This window comes from Salvelinus alpinus, chromosome 4 (genome assembly GCF_045679555.1).
Source record: "Salvelinus alpinus chromosome 4, SLU_Salpinus.1, whole genome shotgun sequence".
Lineage (NCBI taxonomy): Eukaryota > Metazoa > Chordata > Actinopteri > Salmoniformes > Salmonidae > Salvelinus > Salvelinus alpinus.
Genome location: NC_092089.1, coordinates 18,885,459 through 18,907,462, shown reverse-complemented (window position 1 = coordinate 18,907,462; position 22,004 = coordinate 18,885,459). Strand labels below are relative to the sequence as shown.

The 22,004-nt window shown below is 43.1% G+C and overlaps 1 protein-coding gene across 2 annotated transcripts; it reads left to right on the top strand.

Annotated features, from left to right (window-relative positions):
• The first annotated feature begins 171 nt into the window (after positions 1–171).
• On the top strand, positions 172–21,987 carry LOC139572961 (collagen alpha-2(VI) chain-like). 2 transcript variants are annotated; one of them, XM_071395870.1, is made up of 30 exons: positions 172–319; positions 3,097–3,249; positions 3,475–3,739; positions 3,944–4,274; positions 4,471–4,491; positions 5,038–5,103; positions 5,193–5,246; positions 5,346–5,390; positions 5,498–5,524; positions 5,631–5,657; positions 5,825–5,869; positions 5,964–6,017; positions 6,137–6,199; positions 9,267–9,329; positions 9,422–9,475; positions 9,595–9,630; positions 9,803–9,865; positions 11,562–11,624; positions 11,737–11,799; positions 11,983–12,045; positions 19,033–19,083; positions 19,212–19,247; positions 19,339–19,401; positions 19,513–19,575; positions 19,691–19,726; positions 19,823–19,868; positions 19,963–20,115; positions 20,258–20,704; positions 20,896–20,934; positions 21,196–21,987. In XM_071395870.1, exons 2-30 carry the CDS (start codon positions 3,147–3,149, stop codon positions 21,795–21,797), a joined length of 3,042 nt encoding a protein of 1,013 aa, XP_071251971.1. In that variant the 5' UTR covers positions 172–319; positions 3,097–3,146; the 3' UTR covers positions 21,798–21,987. The 2 variants fall into 2 exon arrangements, with proteins under 2 accessions (XP_071251971.1, XP_071251972.1); XM_071395871.1 differs by lacking the exon at positions 9,803–9,865.
• Positions 21,988–22,004: the final 17 nt, after the last annotated feature.

Here is a 22,004-nt window from a genome sequence, read left to right as displayed (position 1 = left end):
AGGAACAGTACATGCTCTCCAGTTGTGAGTGAGTTGCTGTTATATGTACCACAGTGATGAAGTCCAGGTTACATACCAAATGCCACCCTATTCCCTATGTAGTACACTACTTTTGACCAGGAACCATAGGGTGCCATTTGGGAAGTAGTCAGGCTGAATGCACAGGAGGAGTCTTTTCCTCACTAGATGTATGGCACGTCTCAACAGGCATGGATAACATACCTTCTCCTTCTCGCTCCGAGGGACTGATTCTGCAGGTACGAGACTGAGCAGAGGATCAGACTGTTGTGGTAACAGATACTTAACTCTCCCATTGCAGGCCAGTAAAATTTAATAACCAAATTATGTTTTATTATTCATTGTATTACTTTTAAAATGTTAATGATTACTGTTATTATACATCTAAGGTGAACTGAGATGAACATACTTAAAGATGTTTGGTGTTCTTGGAATGGAAGAGATTACTGTTAGTAGCTTTTGCTTGGTATTTTGTAGAAAGTCTAGTAATCAAACAATCTTTTTCATATAAAGTAGCATGCTATTTCAGTCAAGTAATGAGGACAAAATGCACGTTTGGATTTTGTTTGCTAACCAAGGATAAGATACTGTAACGACACTGGGTTTATAGGCGCGGATATCGATGCTTTTGCGGCACAGTCGATGGCGCGCTGGGCTTCGTGCTAGAAGGTTGAGGGTTCGAGACCTGCTTCCCTGCCTGTTTCATTACAATACAATCAATTATGCGCACTCATTGAATCAAATAATCTGAATGTTTGATAGATTGGGGTGTGTATACCAGGGTATACCAGAGAGTAGCAGTTGTATTAAATAGGTTTAAAAGATACTTTGAGTTAACATTCTGAGTAGATCCCTATAGCCTCTAGCATGGTTTGTTATCAGCTACCTTTAGACAGTGTTTCCCTCACCTGGAAGGTTTTACTCTGGAAACAGAATGTCTTAGGTACAGGGCTGTCAGCCCATCATTACACTGTTCTTTGTTGGAATCAGTTCAACCAGAAACCCTTACTGTAACCGTCCAGGCATGAGGGATGGGTAGACCTTTACAAAACATATGTATGTTTTACACAATTAATGTCTTTACTCTCCTTTGCCTGTAATTATTTTACAAATTAGCTAAACCATGTAACAGACGATCAGTTGAAAGACCACGGAACAGAGGATCAGTTGAAAGACCACGGAACAGAGGATCAGTTGAAAGACCACGTAACAGAGGATCAGTTGAAAGACCATGGAACAGAGGATCAGTTGAAAGACCACGTAACAGAGGATCAGTTGAAAGACCACGGAACAGAGGATCAGTTGAAAGACCACGGAACAGAGGATCAGTTGAAAGACCAGGTAACAGACGATCAGTTGAAAGACCATGTAACAGACGATCAGTTGAAAGACCATTGTAACAGACGATCAGTTGAAAGACCATGTAAAAGACGATCAGTTGAAAGACCATGTAACAGAGGATCAGTTGAAAGACCATTGTAACAGACGATTAGTTGAAAGACCACGTAACAGAGGATCAGTTGAAAGACCACGTAACAGAGGATCAGTTGAAAGACCACGGAACAGAGGATCAGTTGAAAGACCACGTAACAGAGGATCAGTTGAAAGACCATGGAACAGAGGATCAGTTGAAAGACCACGTAACAGAGGATCAGTTGAAAGACCACGGAACAGAGGATCAGTTGAAAGACCACGGAACAGAGGATCAGTTGAAAGACCAGGTAACAGACGATCAGTTGAAAGACCATGTAACAGACGATCAGTTGAAAGACCATTGTAACAGACGATCAGTTGAAAGACCATGTAAAAGACGATCAGTTGAAAGACCATGTAACAGAGGATCAGTTGAAAGACCATTGTAACAGACGATTAGTTGAAAGACCACGTAACAGAGGATCAGTTGAAAGACCACGGAACAGAGGATCAGTTGAAAGACCATGGAACAGAGGATCAGTTGAAAGACCACGTAACAGAGGATCAGTTGAAAGACCACGGAACAGAGGATCAGTTGAAAGACCACGGAACAGAGGATCAGTTGAAAGACCAGGTAACAGACGATCAGTTGAAAGACCATGTAACAGACGATCAGTTGAAAGACCATTGTAACAGACGATCAGTTGAAAGACCATGTAAAAGACGATCAGTTGAAAGACCATGTAACAGAGGATCAGTTGAAAGACCATGGAACAGACGATCAGTTGAAAGAGCACGGAACAGAGGATCAGTTGAAAGACCATGTAACAGAGGATCAGTTGAAAGACCATGGAACAGACGATCAGTTGAAAGAGCACGGAACAGAGGATCAGTTGAAAGACCATGGAACATACAGTTTCAAACAATAACCTGCCTTCGTATACCACCAGAAGTGTCGGGCTATATTCCTCAGAAAATATAGAACAGTAATAATTTTGGGGGTGTTTATATTTGTCCTGTTACACACAGTGTGTACTGGAAAGGTGTTTGTTCCATATCCCAACTCCCGCTGAGATACCCGCAGGGAGTGGGGTCACGGCCAGGGTCACCATATCCCAACTCCCCCTGAGACCCCCGTAGGAAGTGGGGTCAAGGCCAGGGTCACCATATCCCAACTCCCCTTGAGACCCCCGTAGGAAGTGGGGTCAAGGCCAGGGTCACCATATCCCAACTCCCCCTGAGACACCCGTAGGAAGTGGAGTCAAGGCCAGGGTCACCATATCCCAACTCCCCCTGAGACCCCCGTAGGAAGTGGGGTCAAGGCCAGGGTCACCATATCCCAACTCCCCCTGAGACACCTGTAAGGAGTGGGGTCACAGCCAGGGTCACCATATCCCAACTCCCCCTGAGACACCTGTAAGGAGTGGGGTCACAGCTAGGTTCACCATTGTACAGCGCCCCTGGAGATATTAGGGTTTAGTGCCTTGCTCAAGGACACAGTGGACACAGATAGATTTTTCACTTTGTCAGCTCCTGTATTCGAATGAGCAACCTTTTGGTTACTGGCCCAACGCTCTAACCTCGAGGGCTACCTGCCACATTTATTACTTTCCAAACCGTAGTTAATTAGGCTTATAAAACTAAACCTTTTCCTTTTCTGTGTAGACAGTCTTATACAGATCGGACACCTGTACACCTCCACACACAGAGGCATAATGGCAGGAGTACTGAAGGCCTTCCTGTTGCTGTGGGTCCTCCAGGTCTCTGCCCAGGACCCAGAATACGACCACCTGCTAGTGAGGCCCAGGAACATCAATGGTATGGCGGGGTGGAAGCATAGAGACATTGGCTGTGAATATAAATTACAAGAGCCATCAAATGTTATGATATGATTGATATACTATTTAGCAATATTGTAGATACATGTCGTTAACTTGCGTCTATTATACACAAGTAGATTAGTAATTGTGGAGGAATAATGGTGGATATTCATTAACTACTTCAAGCAAGGTGCTGCACATTCTTTTCTCACTCTCTGCCCAGACGAAAAGGACGACTGCCCCGTCAACGTGTACTTCACCATAGACACCTCTGAGAGTGTTGCTCTGAGGGAGTTCCCCTGGGGCAGTCTGGTGGAGGAGCTCAAGGTGTTCCTCCAGATGTTTGTGGAGAGGCTCCAGACCACCACCCTCGGGGCCAAGAGGGTCCAGTGGGCCTACGGTGGGCTGCACTTCTCAGACCGCGTGGAAGTCTTCAGCCAGGTGGTCACTGATGCTGCAGTTTTCCTGAGAAGGGCACAGGCCATCAGGTACATTACTCAGCCAGCCAGTCAGCCACTGTCAGTCCCTCCCTCATTCTTACTTACTTACTGAATCGTCTTCTTCTCTTTTGGGAGTATTATAAGATAATACTGAGTTGAGCACACCAATACCAATACTTCATAAGAGTTGAGCACACCAATCTTTCATAATAAGAGTTGAGCATGCCAATAATTTATTCTCTTCGTCACCAGGTACATTGGTAGGGGTACCTTCATCGACTGTGCCCTGAGGAACATGACAGAGCAGGTGAGGCTAACGGCCAGGGGAAAGCCCCGGCTCCAGTATGCTGTGGTCCTGACTGACGGCCACATCACTGGCAGCCCCTGTGGAGGGGTCTCACCGGCCGCCGAGGCTGCCAAGGCAGCAGGCATCAAGATCTTTGTAGTGGCCACCAACGAGGAAACCATGGAGAGTGAGCTCAAGCAGATCGCCAGTTCTCCTGTGGAGCTGTATAGGAAGGACTACATGGCATTCCCAGCTAGCAACCGCCAGGCAGCTGTCAACAGGATAACTGACACCATGGTAGGTTCATAGTGAAGCTTCCATTTGTGAAGTGGAGTACGGATGTTTTTGTGCTGTCATGGTTGATGACAAGTTGTGTCAGTGTTACAGTGTCTGTGTGTTTTATGTATCCTAGTTTGTGTCAGTGTTACAGTGTCTGTGTGTTTTATGTATCCTAGTTTGTGTTTAATATGCTGTAATTTCTTTCTCTTTCCAGATCAAAGAGGCTGAATTTGAGGTGAGTCATATGAAGCACTGAGGGATGTAGAATGAACAACAGAATTGTCTTTCCTCTTTGAAATATTTGAAACCTCATATATATATATTTTTTTGTGATATCCAATTGGTACCCATTGCTGCAACTCCCCTATGGACTCGGGAGAGGCAAAGGTCGAGAGCCATGCGTCCTCTGAAACACGACCCTGCCAAGCCGCAATGCTTCTTGACACACTGCTCGCTTAACCCGGAAGCCAGCCGCACCAATGTGTCGGAGGAAACACCGTCCAACTGGCGACCGAAGTCAGCTTGCAGGCGCCCAGCCCGCCACAAGGAGTCGCTAGAGCGCGATGAGACAAGGAAATCCCGGTCGGCCAAACTCTCCCCTAACCCGGACGACGCTGGGCCAATGGTTCCCCTGGTCACGGCTGGCTACGACACAGCCTGGGATCGAACCCGGGGCTGTAGTGACACCTTAACGCACTGCAATGCAGCACCTTCGATCGCTGCGCCACTCGGGAGGCCCATATTGAAACCTCTGACCATATCTTCTGTGATTTCTCTCTAGTGCCAAGCTCCTATGTGCATCCAAACAGAAGGAGCTGCCGGGCTGAAAGGATACAAGGGAATGAAAGTAAATAAGCGATCTCTTATTTTTATCAACCTAAATATGTATCGGTTTATGACACTTCATGACACCAATGTTTGTTTTGTGTCTTGTAGGGTGCGAAGGGAACTGGTGGTGCAATCGGAGATCCTGGACAGCCTGGGCCACCGGTTAGATTAAATACACGATGACACAATACAGGACGTACTAGCCAATTACACTCAATATGATTTAACATGTCATTTATGTTGGCTTTTTCCCCCCTACAGGGTGACCTTGGTATCGAGGGCCCGATAGGTTTGCATGGACAGAAGGTAAGAGGAATGGTGATATTTCTAACTGTGGTATTTGTCTGTGCCACGGTGCTTTGACTGAATATGTCACACATTATTGACATTATTTACCTAATTTATATTTACAGGGTCTTCCAGGCCTCAAAGGAGAGAAGGTAACATATTCCATAACCATTTGTTACTCGTGTACATACTACCACGCTTGTCATAATACTGCATTGCTGTCTGTATTTGACGTCATATGTTGTCATTGTTTCACAGGGAGATATTGGAGGATCTGGTCGAAAGGTACTCCTTTTCCATTGATATTAATTCATCTCAAGCATGATTGGTTCATTTTCTGATTTCATTAGATTGATGATCTACACGCTACATTTGGCGTAGTCGTCAGGATCAGTTCATTAGGACGTGCACCATGTAACCAATGAACAATTTTCTCAATCGGATCTCGTCAGGGTCAAAGTGGATCTCCTGGGTATAACGGCATTGATGGCGAAAAGGTATGTCTTATTTATTTGTTTACTTATCGATTAAAAAAAAGACTGTATTTAGACATGTCTAGTTAGTGATGTCATCTACTTGGTTGTTTTCCAGGGAAAGACTGGCACCATTGGGGCACCTGGATGTAAAGGAGACGCTGGCATGCCGGTGAGATAATGCAGCGACGTTGAGCAGAATATACAGTAGGTGTGACTGTAACGTACTACGTAGCCTGTATGCACTGTGGTTATAAATGTCCCCCTCCACCACCTTTTGCGGTCTCACAGGGAGAAGCCGGTCCTGCCGGTGACTTTGGTATCAAGGGTGACGCGGGCAAGTCAGGTGAAAAGGTAGGTGGATTCTTCACCTGATTCCTGAATTTAGAACCTTTGTACAGTGTCCTGTTACATATAGAGTACGACAGTATGAGTCATAATACCCATAAAACCTAGCGGTCAAACAGGGAAATGCTTTCAATCGTTTATTCACCATTCATTTTTACCATAGGGTATTTTAGAAACACTTAAAATAAGGGCTACAGTTGAAGTCGGACGTTTACATACACCTTAGCAAAATACATTTAAACTCCGTTTTTCACAATTCCTGACCTTTAATCCTAATACCAATTTCCTTGTCTTAGGTTAGTTAGGATCACCACTTTATTTGAAGAATGTGAAATGTCAAAATAATAGTAGAGAGAATGATTGATTTCAGCTTTTATTTCTTTCATCACATTCCCAGTGGGTTAGAAGTTTACATACACTCAATTAGTATTTGGTAGCATTGCCTTTAAATTGTTTAACTTGGGTCAAACGTTTCGTGTAGCCTTCCACAATCTTCCCACAATAAGTTGGGTGAATTTTGGCCCATTCCTCCTGACAGAGCTGGTGTAACTGAGTCAGGTTTGTAGGCCTCCTTGCTCGCACACGCTTTTTCAGTTCTGCCCACAAATGATCTATGGGATTGAGGTCAGGGCTTTGTGATGGCCACTCCAATACCTTGACTTTGTTGTCCTTAAACCATTTTGCCACAACTTGACCCAAACCACAACAAGTATGGTTTGGGTCATTGTCCATTTGGAAGACCCATTTGCGACGAAGCTTTAACTTCCTGACTGATGTCTTGAGATGTTGCTTCAATATATCCAAATAATTTTCCTCCCTCATGATGCCATCTATTTTGTGAAGTGCACCAGTCCCTCCTGCAGCAAAGCACCCCCACAACATGATGCTGCCACCCCCGTTCTTCACGGTTGGGATGGTGTTCTTCGGCTTGCAAGCCTCCCCCTTTTTCCTCCAAACATAATGATGGTCATTATGACCAAACAGTTCTATTTTTGTTTCATCAGACCAGAGGACATTTCTCCAAAAAGTAGGATATTTTTCCCCATGTGCAGTTGCAAACTTTAGTCTGGCTTTTTAATGGCAGTTTTGAAGCAGTGGCTTCTTCTTTGCTGAGTGGCCTTTCATGTTACGTCGATATAGGACTCGTTTTACTGTGGATATAGATACTTTTGCACCTCTTACCTGCAGCATCTTCACAGGGTCCTTTTCTGTTGTTCTGGGATTGATTTGCACTTTTCGCACCAAAGGACGTTCATCTCTAAGAGACAGAACACGTCTCCTTCCTGAGCGGTATGACGGCTGCGTGGTCCCATGGTGTTTATACTTGCGTACTATTGTTTGTACAGATGAACGTTTTACCTTCAGGCATTTGGAAATTGCTCCCAAGAATGAACCAAACTTGTGGGGGTCTACAATTTTTTTTCTGAGGTCTTGGCTGATTTCTTTTCATTTTCCATGATGTTAAGCAAAGAGGCACTGAGTTTTAAGGTAGACCCTGAAATACATCCACAGGTACACCTCCAATTGTCTCAAATGATGTCAATTAGCCTATCAGAAGCTTCTAAAGCCATGACATAATTTTCTGGAATTTTCCAAACTGTTTAAAGGCAAAGTCAATTTAGTGTATGTAAACTTCTGACCCACTGGAATTGTGAAACAGTGAATTATAAGTGAAATAATCTGTCTTTAAACAATGGTTGGAAAAATTACTTGCGTCATGCACACAGTAGATGTCCTAACCGACTTGCCAAAACTATAGTTTGTTAACAAGAAATTTGTGGAGTGGTTGAAAAACGAGTTTTAATGACTCCAACCTAAGTGTATGTAAACTTCCGACTTCAACTGTATGAATCGTGTAGGCTTACCCTGGCGTGATGTTTTGATAACCGTGTAAATCTCTCTAAGACAAGGTGACTTTTATCAATATATTCGCCTGTATTTAACCCCCCCCCCCCCAAATGGAATGCTAATTAGCTGCTGCCACGAGAATTATGTTCTCCATGTTCATAAACCCGATTCAATGAACTACTCAGCCTGAAACCCAGAATTTGTAGGAAACTGGTTGAAATGAATCAGACGGAGGCCCAGCTACTATAGTCAGAAAATGTATTTACGAGAACGCTCCTGTGCATATACAATGATGTTCCTTTTATAACATTCTCTTAACATACGCACATACATACACACTAACATTAGGAGAGTTATCTACTTCTCTACAATTCTCACCACAGTTGATCACTACCCAGCTGACAGTTCCAGTCCCCCCCCAGATAAGGGAAACCTGGAGGGGCTCACGCTGTCTTGTCTTATCTCCACAGAGTTATAGCCGGGTCGGTTCAAACATAGGTTAAGGCGTCCCTTTTTGTTTTCTTTCGGCACACACATACACTCCTCTCTTCTGGACCTGTGTTTATTATTTTTAATTACTCCTTGTCCATGCTACATAACCTCTAATCCCTAATGGTTAAGTTTCCGGGTAGAATTATTTAATCATTTATCTTAAACCTTTATAAAATCTTTTAACAGCTGCTAATGTGGCTATAATAAAGAATCACAAATGCCATGATGCTGATCTGGACGAGACTGCCGAATCGAGGCAAAGGTAAGAATCTCTGGATTAACTATCTAATCTTAGCTACAATGTAGTAATAAATAAATTGATAAAATGTCTTTAAATGTACAATTATGTGGACTATCTTGTGCAAGTTTTACATTTACACAATACCTGTTAAAAGGTGTCAGCTAGAGATGACTTCCAAGAGCTTGCAGGGATTTGTAGTCTTGCATGATGTCTACTTTGATGCTAATTAGCATTTTTGAATTTGCGAGTAAATAGAGCCGAATGTCCGATAGAGATTTACATGGTTACCAAAACGTCACGACAGGGTAAGCCTACACGAAACACAGCTCTTATTTTAAGTGTTTCTAATATTATGAAAAAACAATTGGAACCATTTCCCTGTTTGACCGCTAGGTTTTATGGGTATTATGCCACCTCCACTCTGGGGCTCTATAGGCTTCTTGAAACATGAGTCTTGTCCACGTGGTACATCCTGTATTGTGTTGTCTTCAGGGTGTTGCTGGGCAGAGTGGCAGGCCTGGACCACAGGGTGATGGTGGAGACAGTGGAGATAAGGTCTGGAGCGCCATCTGAACGACACGTTATCAGAAACACTATCAACTTGTAGTTATTTAGACAATAATACATTAAGTGTGACTCTGTTACAGGGTGTTGTTGGCTATATTGGAAACCCTAGTCTGCCTGGGCAAACAGGAAACAAGGTACTGTATCGCTCAGAGAGATGACCACTATTGACCACTTACTGTTGACTAACTAGGAGTATTAGGCTGCCAAATCAAACCACCTAATCATCTGCTTAAACAATATTTCTGTTCGTTAGGGTAAAGCTGGACCTGGTGGAAGTCCTGGCGGCACTGTGAGTCTCATATTGAAGTCTGTAATACATCAGCTGTAGACCAAGTGATAGTGTCTTCATACAGCGTTGTGCGCTGCACAACAATCACACAAGAAAGAGTGGACTCACAACATTTACATTGACACGTTGTTTTGGGGGGGCCTGGTGAAACATGAGAACATGTCTCTTTCAGGGAAGCAGAGGAGACAGTGGCAGAGCTGGACGACGGGGCAAGGCTGGCAAGAGAGGAGATAAGGTTTCCACTAACAAACTAAAAACATCAAACAAGCAAACATCTCATCTGTTTTTACCTCATCACAATAGGAGAATCCATGTTGGTTGTATTCATTGTGTTGCATCTTGCAGAGAGATCGAGGCCCAGAGGGAGAATCCATGTTGGTTGTATTCATTGTGTTGCATCTTGCAGAGAGATCGAGGCCCAGAGGGAGAATCCATGTTGGTTGTATTCATTGTGTTGCATCTTGCAGAGAGATCGAGGCCCAGAGGGAGAATCCATGTTGGTTGTATTCATTGTGTTGCATCTTGCAGAGAGATCGAGGCCCAGAGGGAGAATCCATGTTGGTTGTATTCATTGTGTTGCATCTTGCAGAGAGATCGAGGCCCAGAGGGAGAATCCATGTTGGTTGTATTCATTGTGTTGCATCTTGCAGGGAGAACTAGGCCCAGAGGGAGAATCCATGTTGGTTGTATTCATTGTGTTGCATCTTGCAGGGAGAACTAGGCCCAGAGGGAGAATCCATGTTGGTTGTATTCATTGTGTTGCATCTTGCAGAGAGATCGAGGCCCAGAGGGAGAATCCATGTTGGTTGTATTCATTGTGTTGCATCTTGCAGAGAGATCGAGGCCCAGAGGGAGAATCCATGTTGGTTGTATTCATTGTGTTGCATCTTGCAGAGAGATCGAGGCCCAGAGGGAGAATCCATGTTGGTTGTATTCATTGTGTTGCATCTTGCAGGGAGAACGAGGCCCAGAGGGAGAATCCATGTTGGTTGTATTCATTGTGTTGCATCTTGCAGGGAGAACGAGGCCCAGAGGGAGAATCCATGTTGGTTGTATTCATTGTGTTGCATCTTGCAGAGAGATCGAGGCCCAGAGGGAGAATCCATGTTGGTTGTATTCATTGTGTTGCATCTTGCAGAGAGATCGAGGCCCAGAGGGAGAATCCATGTTGGTTGTATTCATTGTGTTGCATCTTGCAGAGAGAACTAGGCCCAGAGGGAGAATCCATGTTGGTTGTATTCATTGTGTTGCATCTTGCAGAGAGATCGAGGCCCAGAGGGAGAATCCATGTTGGTTGTATTCATTGTGTTGCATCTTGCAGAGAGATCGAGGCCCAGAGGGAGAATCCATGTTGGTTGTATTCATTGTGTTGCATCTTGCAGAGAGATCGAGGCCCAGAGGGAGAATCCATGTTGGTTGTATTCATTGTGTTGCATCTTGCAGAGAGATCGAGGCCCAGAGGGAGAATCCATGTTGGTTGTATTCATTGTGTTGCATCTTGCAGAGAGATCGAGGCCCAGAGGGAGAATCCATGTTGGTTGTATTCATTGTGTTGCATCTTGCAGAGAGATCGAGGCCCAGAGGGAGAATCCATGTTGGTTGTATTCATTGTGTTGCATCTTGCAGGGAGAACTAGGCCCAGAGGGAGAATCCATGTTGGTTGTATTCATTGTGTTGCATCTTGCAGGGAGAACTAGGCCCAGAGGGAGAATCCATGTTGGTTGTATTCATTGTGTTGCATCTTGCAGGGAGAACTAGGCCCAGAGGGAGAATCCATGTTGGTTGTATTCATTGTGTTGCATCTTGCAGGGAGAACTAGGCCCAGAGGGAGAATCCATGTTGGTTGTATTCATTGTGTTGCATCTTGCAGGGAGAACGAGGCCCAGAGGGAGAATCCATGTTGGTTGTATTCATTGTGTTGCATCTTGCAGGGAGAACTCGGCCCAGAGGGGGTGAGAGGAGTTCCTGGAGAGAATGGAGAAAAAGGAGCAGCAGTGAGTCAACTTTTAATAAATCAAATGTAATCAATATGCAGGTGTTGTATTTCAATCAATACATTGAACTGTATCATCTTTTTTAATCCCTATCATATCCATCTCTTACCAGGGGGCACCAGGTTTCCCAGGGGTCCGTGGTCTACCAGGTGAGGGTGGAGAGGCAGGACTTCAGGTGAATACTGCCCTGAATAATAATAATAATACCTGGTAAGAGCAGAAGTGCTCCACTACCCACCGTCACCAAATATACCATTGGTTAAACAGGTGATATCTATGACAGGTGATGTAATGAAATTAGAAAATAATATTCTTCCCTGTCACCATCCGTGTCCATGTTTTCCGCATGTCCTCGTAGGGCTCTCAGGGGGATGCAGGGGACTTTGGCCCCCGAGGAAACACTGGAGCAGCAGGAGCTAAGGTAAGTTGATTTGGGTTCAGCTTTTCACACTTAAACTGCCGGGCCTCGATTCCCCCCTTACTACGCCAATGAGCAGGATTCTGTTTTTACTGCAACATTCTAACAGTCTAATAAATACCTTTCATAAAGGAAACACAATAGCATTATCATTAGTTTGTTACTGTAGGTGATCTGCTGCTGCCTGCACATGTGTGGAGAGCAAAGGAAAAGCAGGTCATCTTGGTAAAAGTGATATTTTGGAAATAGAGCTCATCTCTCAAATTTTGAAGAGTTATTTAGAATCTGCTCTTTCTGATACTACATATAAATCAGAACGTCTTACCTGCATGTAACTCTGTAGGAGTATTTGGAAAAAGTCACTTTTTGTCACTGCGGGGGGAAAAAATGACATGTCCTCTAAAAGGGTAGGTAACATAAACATAACAACATGAATCATGTGGATTTGTATCAGACCTCAGGATAAGACTCAGATGCAGACAGTTTGAATAACATATGTTTATTAACAAAACAGGCGGCAGGCAGACGACGGGTCAGGGCAGGCAGAGGTCAGTAATACAGGGCAGTGTCAGACAGGTATAGAACGGCAGGCTCAGGGTCAGGGCAGGCAGAGGTCAGTAATCCAGGACAGTGTCAGACAGGTATAGAACGGCAGGCTCAGGGTCAGGGCAGGCAGAGGTCAGTAATCCAGGGCAGTGTCAGACAGGTATAGAACGGCAGGCTCAGGGTCAGGGCAGGCAGGGTGGTTAATACCAGAAAAACAAGGGCTAGAGAGAAACATGAGTATGGGTAAACCACACTAGTAGGCTTGATGAGACAAGACAAACTGGCAACAGACAAACAGAGAACACAGGTATAAATGCACAGGTATAAATGCACAGGTATAAATGCACAGGGGATAATGAGGGGGGTCTCCACCTGGAGGGGGGTGGAGACAAGCACAAGACAGGTGAAACAGATCAGGGTGTGACAGATTTGCATTAGTATACGCATGAAAAGTCCCAATGCAAAGTTACACCTCTCTTTTCTATTTTCCGAGTTATTACATAAAACAGATTCGAATTCAGTAAAATGCCAAGTCATGTCGGGAAATGCTTTTACGGGGTGTGATGTAATATGGAGGACCCAGACCCCTATAATGTTACTCCAACAGAAATAAATTCTAATGTATAACTTCAAATTAAACCAAATAGTTTGCACTCAAAACTACTGGTTTCAAAAAAAAAAAAAATTATCTGCCCATTTACAAGCAAATACTTTATGAATTTATTGTTACAAATCAGCTTACAAGGTTGCAAGCCAACTAGCCTGCTAACATTAGCCCTACCAGCCTGCTAATGTTACCAGCACAGTCGACATAGGTAAGTAATAAACCAAACAACAACACCAACTAGTCTAGCACAGGCAGGAACCCACAGAACAAACAAAAAATCCAGCAGATATAAAGTACAGAGAGCGGAGACTTACCGATTGACGGCTGAATTAGCTACCAAAGAAGAGCCAAGGAGAGAGGCGCTTCAGAAAAAAGCGTGGTAGCCTACTTCACTGAGATCATGCGGCCCCCACCTGTGTGGAATCTAATTGGTTGTTTACATTTCACCTCCTCGTGATTGGTAGATTGCAGCTCACCAACACTTAGTCTGCACGGTTAGTGACTAACATTAGCCAGCTCGAGCTAGCTAACGCAGAGTAGATTCTCCATTAGAGGTTGAGAAAATAGTTAATAAATATGAAAAATCCCCTAAAATAACTGTTTGTAGTTATAGGTAACAAGTTTTTTTTAAATTATATATATATATATATATATTTCACCTTTATTTTTTTTTTTCAATTTAAAGTTTTATAAAGTTTTCTTGTTTTTCAATCAACCAACAAGACACATTCCACGTTCACAGATGTGACAGACTTAAAAAATAAAATAATAATAATAAAAAATAAAAATAAAAACCTTGCAGAAGCACTATCGAGGTTCTTATTACCTATTTCCAGCCTTAGCTGAGACAACAAGCAAATAATTTGTTTTTACAGCACCTTACACAACATGTATCTGCTCATCTCCCTAATCACCCCATTCACTCTGTTCAATTTGAAATATAGTTGAGTAGTGGAGACCAGAGTCTATCAAACCTGGGCTGTCTCTTGTGGAGGTCATAAGTGAGCTTTTCAAGAGGAAGAAGGTCAACAATCTGGTCCATCCACATTTTAAATGTAGGAGAGGTTTTAGAGGCCCACAATAGAAGAATACATTTCTTAGCAAAGTATGTGATAGTCATAAACACATTTTCTCTGTCAGGATCAAGAACAAAGTCCGGGGGGTCATATCAAACTGTACATCTAGTATTTTCTGTGCAGCAGTATGTATAGATTGCCAAAATCTGGCAATCTCTCTACAACTCCAAAATACATGCATATAGGTTCCACTTTCAGAGGTACATCTTTTACAGTTAGGAGAAATGTCTGTTTTCATTCTATGGAGTGTCATTGGGGTGTAATAAGATTTGTACAAAAATGTGTAATTCGATTCTTTCATTTTTACATTAGTAGAGGAGCAGTATACCCTGTCGCAAACCTCCGCCCATAACTCATCACTGATAGTCAGACAAAGGTCCTTTTCCCAGATTATTTTCAAAGGAGTGAAGGAGGAGCCTCCTTTCTCAGAAAGGAGTCTATAGAAATAGGAGATTTTGCCTTTAATGGATTGTGCTGTAGCGAGAAGGGTTTCAACTTCATTCAACTGAGCTCTAAACCTCCTCTTGGAAGTAAATGAGGAAATGACGTGTCTAATTTGAAGATATAAAAAAATAAATAATAATTGGATCTTGGCACATTGAATTCACTACAGAGCTCTTGAAAGGATTTCAGTGTAGTGGTTTTCTGATGAAATAGGTCTGAAAAGGTCCTGAATTCCTAGAGTATGCCAAAGATTAAAGTTGGCATCACTCAGGGCTTTTGGCAAGTCTGGGTTGCATACTATAGGCGAGTGAGAACATATTTGGGAGGAAATGCCCAGGTATTTCTTACAGTCCCTCCACGCTAGTAGGGTGCTCTAAATCACAAAGGTTTTGGCTATGTTGCCCACTTCACTAAAGTTATTAATGAATATAAATGAGCTTAGGGGCAATGAACCACAGGATTGGGCTTCTATCTGAATCCACGTTGAGTCTTGTCTGTTTGTGATCCATGTTAGCATGTTGCGGATTTGGGCAGACCAGTAGTACAATTGAAGGGAGGGAAGGGCAAGACCACCCTTAGATTCAGGTTTCGATAGAGTGGAGAACTTGATCCTAGGTTTTTTATTGCCCCATATAAATTTGGTGATGCTTTGGTTGGTTGTTTTGAAAAAGGAAACTGGGAGATAGCATGGGAGCATCTGAAATAAATAGTTCAATCTAGGGAGGACGTTCATACGGATGACATGAATTCTTCCTACTAAGCTAATTGGGAGGGAGATCCAGGTTTGGAGATCGTTCTTGATTCGATCCAGGAGTGGAAGATAATTTTTCTTGAAAAGGCAATTCAGATCTGGTGTTACGAAGATCCCAAGGTATTGAAACCCCTGTGTCTTCCACTGGAACGGACAGAGTGTCTTCATAGAGCTGGTGAGTGTAAGATTGAGAGGGCAAACATTGGATTTGTTCAAATGTATCTTATATCCTGAAAACTTGCCATACTGAGCAATTGTGTCTAAAATGGGAGGGATTTCTCAGGGTTGGATATGTAGAGCAAGACATCATCCGCGTAGAGAGAAATCTTGTGCCGCAGGCCTCCTGCAGAAACACCCATAATACTTGGATTGCTCCTTATCAACTCTGACAGAGGCTCCACCCCCAACAAGTAGAGCAGGGGGGACAGTGAGCACCCTTGTCTTGTGACCCGTCCCAAAGGGAATCTGTCAGAGTTCAGACCGTTAGTAGTCATCATGGCATTTGGATGAGAGTATAGGGACTTAATCCATTTAATAAAGTTTGGGCCCATAATAAACTTTTCTAAGACTGAGAACAGCTCCACTCCCTCCTGTCGAACGCCTTCTCAGCATCCAGTGAAGCCAGCAGGACAGGGGTCTTCTGTGTGTTTACTTGATCTATAACATCAAAAAGACAGCGAATGTTATCAGAAGAGTATCTGTCTCTAATAAATCCAGTTTGGTCCGCTTTTATTATTTTGGGAAGAAGAATGTTTAGTTTTTTGGCGAGCAATTTGGTAATTATTTTGTAGTCGAAATCCAACAAGCTTATGGGCCGGAAGGAGGAGCAGGATAGAGGGTCCTTGTCTTTTTTGAGCAACACTGTAATGCGAGCTGTGTGCATTGAGTCTGGGAGAACTCCGTTTTTGCAAAAATCCTCCAGCATTGGCATGAAAATAGGGCTAAACTGGGGCCAAAAAGCTTTGTAGAACTCTCTGGGGAATCCATCTGGGCCTGGGGACTTGTTAGGTGGCATGGAGGTAATTGCCTCCAGGACCTCCTCAGGAGTGAAGGGGGAGTTGAGATACTGATGAATATGTAGCGTGTGCCACCTGACGAGAGCACACAGGTCGCAGTGGTGGATAGTATATGGGGCTTTGGTGACAAAACGGATGGCACTGTGATAGACTAAGTCCAATTTGCTGAGTAGAGTGTTGGAGGCTATTTTGTAAATGACATCGCCAAGTCAAGGATCGGTAGGATAGTCAGTTTTGTAGCTCCTTCCAGTAACCACGAGCACAACTGTTCCTTGATTCTAACTGGCGGTTTTATTCTGTAGTTTTAGTCAGAATTATCACCTTCCATGAGAACTATAAAGTAAATTAAAATACAGTTAAGCACACTCCTCCTTATTAGCTTGATATAACTTTGAAGTGCTAACATTAATAAAACAGTTTAGCCGGAGATAACAGTATCAGATTAAACACATGAATAAAGGAAAAATGCCTCATTGTCACGTTCCTGACCTGTTTTCCTTGTTTTTGTATGTGTTTAGTTGGTCAGGGCGTGAGTTGGGGTGGGCATTCTATGTTTTGTGTTTCTATGTTGGGTTAAATGTGTTGCCTGATATGGTTCTCAATTAGAGGCAGGTGTTTGACGTTTCCTCTGATTGAGAACCATATTAAGGTAGGCTGTTCTCACTGTTTGTTTGTGGGTGATTGTTCCTGTGTCTGTGTATGTCGCACCACACGGGACTGTTTCGTTTTCGTTCGTGTATGTAGTCTGTTCCTGTTCGTGCGTTCTTCGTTATATGTAGTTCTCATGTTCAGGTCGGTCTACGTCGTTTGTTTGTTATTTTGTAAATTATCAAGTGTATTTCGTGTCAGTGTTCATCTTGTCAAATAAATCATTATGTATTCATCACCCGCTGCGCCTTGGTCCACTCTCTCACCGAAAGACGACCGTTACACTCATAGGCTGCTTATTACAGAAGGGAGGAAATCAAAAACTTCACATTTATTATTCCTGGCATGAATTCACGTTTCATCCTTAATTATTATAACGTTACCATCCTAACATACACACTTCAACCTTTACGAACTACACCCGAAGACATGAACATTTAGCTAACACAGCGCGGGATTGCCTGCGATAATAATCCCCGTTATAACAGTTCTTAGCCACGTAGTTCTGCTTGTCTTATCATTTCCCCGCATAGCGAACACGTAAGCAATTCAAAAAAAAAACAACGACATAGACTTTCAGGTTAATTGTCAGTTACAAGTTTTACGAGGGTATGTCCGGCAGCATGAGTGAAGGATGCTTTTTTGCGAAATAGGAAGCCGATTCTAGATTTCATTTTGGATTGGAGATGCTTAATGTGAGTCTGGAAGGAGAGTTTACAGTCTAACCAGACACCTAGGTATTTAGTTGTCCACATATTCTAAGTCAGATCCATCCAGAGTAGTGATGCTATTCGGGTGGGCGGGTACGGGCAGCAATTGGTTCAAGAGCATGCATTTAGTTTTACTTGTATTTAAAAGCAGTTGGAGGCCACGGAAGGAGTGTTGTATGGCATTGAAGGTCGTTTGGAGGTTTGTTAACGCAGTGTCCAAAGAAGGGCCAGATAGGTATACAGAATGGTGTTGTCTGCGTAGAGGTGGATCAGAGACTCACCAGCAGCAAGAGTGACATCATTGATATATACAGAGAAAAGAGTCGGCCCGAGAATTGAACCCCATAGAAACTGCCAGAGGTCCGGACAACAGGCCCTTTGACACACTGAACTCTATGTGAGAAGTAGTTGGTGAACCAGGCGAGGCAGTCATTTGAGAAACCAAGGCTATTGAGTCTGCCGATAAGTTAGTGACTACAACAAAGTTACTAAGTCTTTGACCACACTGTGTTGTTAATAAGGCACGAGGGGGTGTGGTATATGGCTTATGTACCACTCCTAAGTGCTGTTCTTAGGCACGACGCAACGCAGAGGTATATTGGCCATATACCACAAACCCCCGAGGTGCCTTATTGCTATTAGAAACTGGTTACCAACGTAATTAGAGCAGTAAAAATACATGTTTTGTCATACCCGTGGTATACGGTCTGATATACCACGGCTGTCAGCCAATCAGCATTCATGGCTCGATTCACCCAGTTTATAAAACTGCTTATAGCACAAATTTTTGATATCTAAATTCTAACAACATATTTATTTTGGAAAAGTCAAAAAAAATTGCTGAGTTATTTCAATGTTTTATTCATATGCAGTCAAAATGTCACTGGACACGTTGCAACAGGCCTATGCATAATAACACATACCTGAATCTGACAAGGGAAGGTATTTCCGTTGAGGTTATGTTGGAAACTGTACAGAGTACTGAGTAGGGCCCCCCTAAACATTTACTACGAGGGGAAATGATTCTTTGTTGACATTCCCTTGGTCACGTTCTTTTCTTAGAATGAGAAAGTGGTCTTACAGTGTTTTTGTAGTACACCTTCACAAGAACGGTAGCTGATGCAAAATAAAGTTCTGGGAAATGAGAGCTAATCAGTGCTAAAAATGCTGTTTGTCTTTTTTTAATTGGTAGGGAGATAGAGGAAGTGATGGATACAACTACCCAGGTCCCAGAGGGAAACAGGTTTGAACTGCACCTGACTAAATAACAAAAAGACAATTTCAATGTCTTTTGGCAATTGAATTGGATTGGTAATCCTGTTTTAATTAGTGCCATGACAAACATGCTAACTCAACCTTATCATCTCTTAGGGAGGGAGAGGAGACCCTGGTTTACCTGGACTGCAGGTAATCATATGTACCTGTTCTTAGCCGTCCATATTTAAAATCTGAAATTGTTCAACCCCTCTATTCACTATCATGTCTATATTTTTCGCAGGGCACCAGAGGTTATAATGGAGAGAAAGGAGCCCAGGGAACTACAGGAACAAAAGGACTGGCAGTACGTGCAGTATATCATAAACAGAGATATTATATTATATTAATAAATGCACTCGTTTATTTAAATGGATTTATGTATTTCTATAAAAAAAATGGGTGTATTGCTTTACAGGGGGAGCCAGGGCAAGAGGGTGTTCCTGGGGACAGAGGAGTGAGAGGGTCACCTGGATCACCGGTGAGTCTTATTCCTATGTACACATACAAAGGTGCATTTAGTTCTCATTTGTGATTAATTTCATCCACTAAGAGTCTGTCATTGGTCATCAAATGTTTCTATTGATGGTGTCTAGGGAGTACCTGGTACTCGTGGGGCCTCTGGTCTATCAGTAAGTAACAGACTTTATTTGTTCATCCTGATTGACAGATATCTTTCATATCCCTGTCTCTCTGAGAGAATGCTGATGAATATTCTCAACTTTCAGGAGTGTGAAATCATGGGATTTGTCAGAGAAACATGCGGCTGCTGTGGTAATGGTTTATTTCCAGTTATAATGACAACCAATTTTCCTGTAATAATAAAAAAAAATGCCCAAGTCTTATTGTTAACTGTCTCTCTGTGCAGATTGTGAAAAGGTTTGCCCTCCCCTGGACCTGGTGTTTGTGATTGACAGTTCTGAAAGTATTGGAAAAACCAACTTCAGCCTGGCTAAACACTTTGTCATCAGTGTAGCAAACAGGCTTGGGAAGATGGCCAGAAACATCTCTGACGTCTCAGGTAAACTTCATCATACCGTATTATTACTACAGCCACTGTTTGAATAGATCACCAAGATTTCTAGGAACAGGATTTAAAATTATATCTTTTTTAAACATATAATCAATTTTATTCCCTGAACTACTGCTAACCCCCCAAAAAGGGTTTCGTCTGGGTGTGGTTCAGTACAGTCACCAAGGGGCGGTTCAGGCCATCAGGATGGACGATAGGGGCATCACCTCTGCGACCTCCTTCAACACAAAGGTCAAAGCCATGGAGTGGATCGCTGGAGGCACCTGGACTCCCTCTGCCCTGAAGTACACATACGACCATCTGATAGTACCAGGTCGCAGGGGGAGGACCAAGGTGGTGGCCATAGTTATCACAGACGGTCGCTACGATCCTAAAGACCTGGATAATCTTGGAGCCCTGTGTAACGGGGTGGACGTGTATGCCATCGCCATCGGTGATATGTTTGACTCTGGGGCAGAGAGGCAGAACATGGAGAGGATTGCCTGTAATATGGGCGACCGGGTGAAGACCCTGAGTGTCTACGCTGAACTTACTGCTGAGGAATTCTTAGAGGAAATAGAACAAATCCTCTGCCCAGGCAAGTCTATGGCTGCATCCCAAATGACACCCTATTCCCTATATAGTGCATTACATTTGTCCAAAGCTCTATATAGGGAATAGGGTGCCATTGGGATGCACACTACATTTTATCAACAGTTCAATGATTTTTATTTTGTGAAAATGCCCCGCCCTGACTAATGAACTACATTCACTTCTCTTCTTCTCTAGAACCAGAGATGATCTGTCCAGACCTGAAGTGTGCCTCAGGTGAAAAGACAACTTCTTTTTTATTTATGTTTTTACATCTAATAAATGGGGCTTATTCTTTTGGTGTTATTTTATATTGCACTAATGAAACTCCCTGGCCTTGAATATTTGTTCATTTGGAAATGAACTATTAATGTATTTCCAATATATTCTGCATATGTAAATTACAGACAACTACAGATGTATTAGAGTTTGAGTTATTATTATTAGAGTTTATGAATCAACAGTCTGTATAACATTGACTTTCTATTATTGTAAAAGATTTGAGTTTAGCTCCACTGATCCAGCGCCCCGCAGACATCCTCTTCTTCATTGACGGTTCTGAGAGAACAGGGGGCAGAAACTTCATCAGCATCCTGCGCTTCATCGAGAGACTCTCCCAATCCATCCCTCTCTCCAAGGAGGTCTCTTCAGGAGCTCGCTTCGCCGTCCTGCAGTTTGGAGGGGAGCAGGACCCAGAGGTTCTTCTGGACTTCTCCAATAACCACAGAAAGATTAGCTCCCTGGTCTCTAATGCAGTCTACCGCGACTCATCCTCCACTCTGGGCAGCGCTATTCTCTACGCAACTGAGAACCTCGTCAGTAACCCTGGAGGTCGGTTCAGAGGGGTACGTCCGGATGCAGAGCTCGCCTTTGTGTTCATTACAGACGGAGTGACCTCAGACAAGAACTTTGCTGAGGGTATTGGAGCCATGAGAAGGGCCAACGCAGTGGGTGTTGCTATCACAGTGGGATCAGATATTGACAGGGAGCGGTTGCTGCAACTCACTCTAAGGGACAAAGCTCTTATCTTTAACCTGAAGAGTTTCAATGACTTGGCCCTCCCTGGGGTTGTTAAACACATGGCTCATTGCCTAGGTTAAACCAGGTTTGAAATATATTCAGGGCCCCATTTGATTTAACACTCACCTGTAGGCTAACTGAAAGACCCAGAACTGATTTCATATGTCCTTTATGTATCTTTTCTATAATTAGTTTTGTATTAGACTACATTTTTTAAAAGATTTGTCTTACTAATCTAAATGATTAGTGGCCGCAATAAAGCTTCTTTTTTTTCAAATAAAGATTTA

Bases quoted from the DNA above. Each gene is read 5' to 3' on its own strand.
- LOC139572961 (XM_071395870.1), top strand. From the start codon at position 3,147: ATGGCAGGAGTACTGAAGGCCTTCCTGTTGCTGTGGGTCCTCCAGGTC. The intron at 5,391-5,497 runs GTAAGAGGAATG...TTATATTTACAG, and splicing joins TAGGTTTGCATGGACAGAAG to GGTCTTCCAGGCCTCAAAGG. The intron at 9,631-9,802 runs GTGAGTCTCATA...TGTCTCTTTCAG, and splicing joins GTGGAAGTCCTGGCGGCACT to GGAAGCAGAGGAGACAGTGG.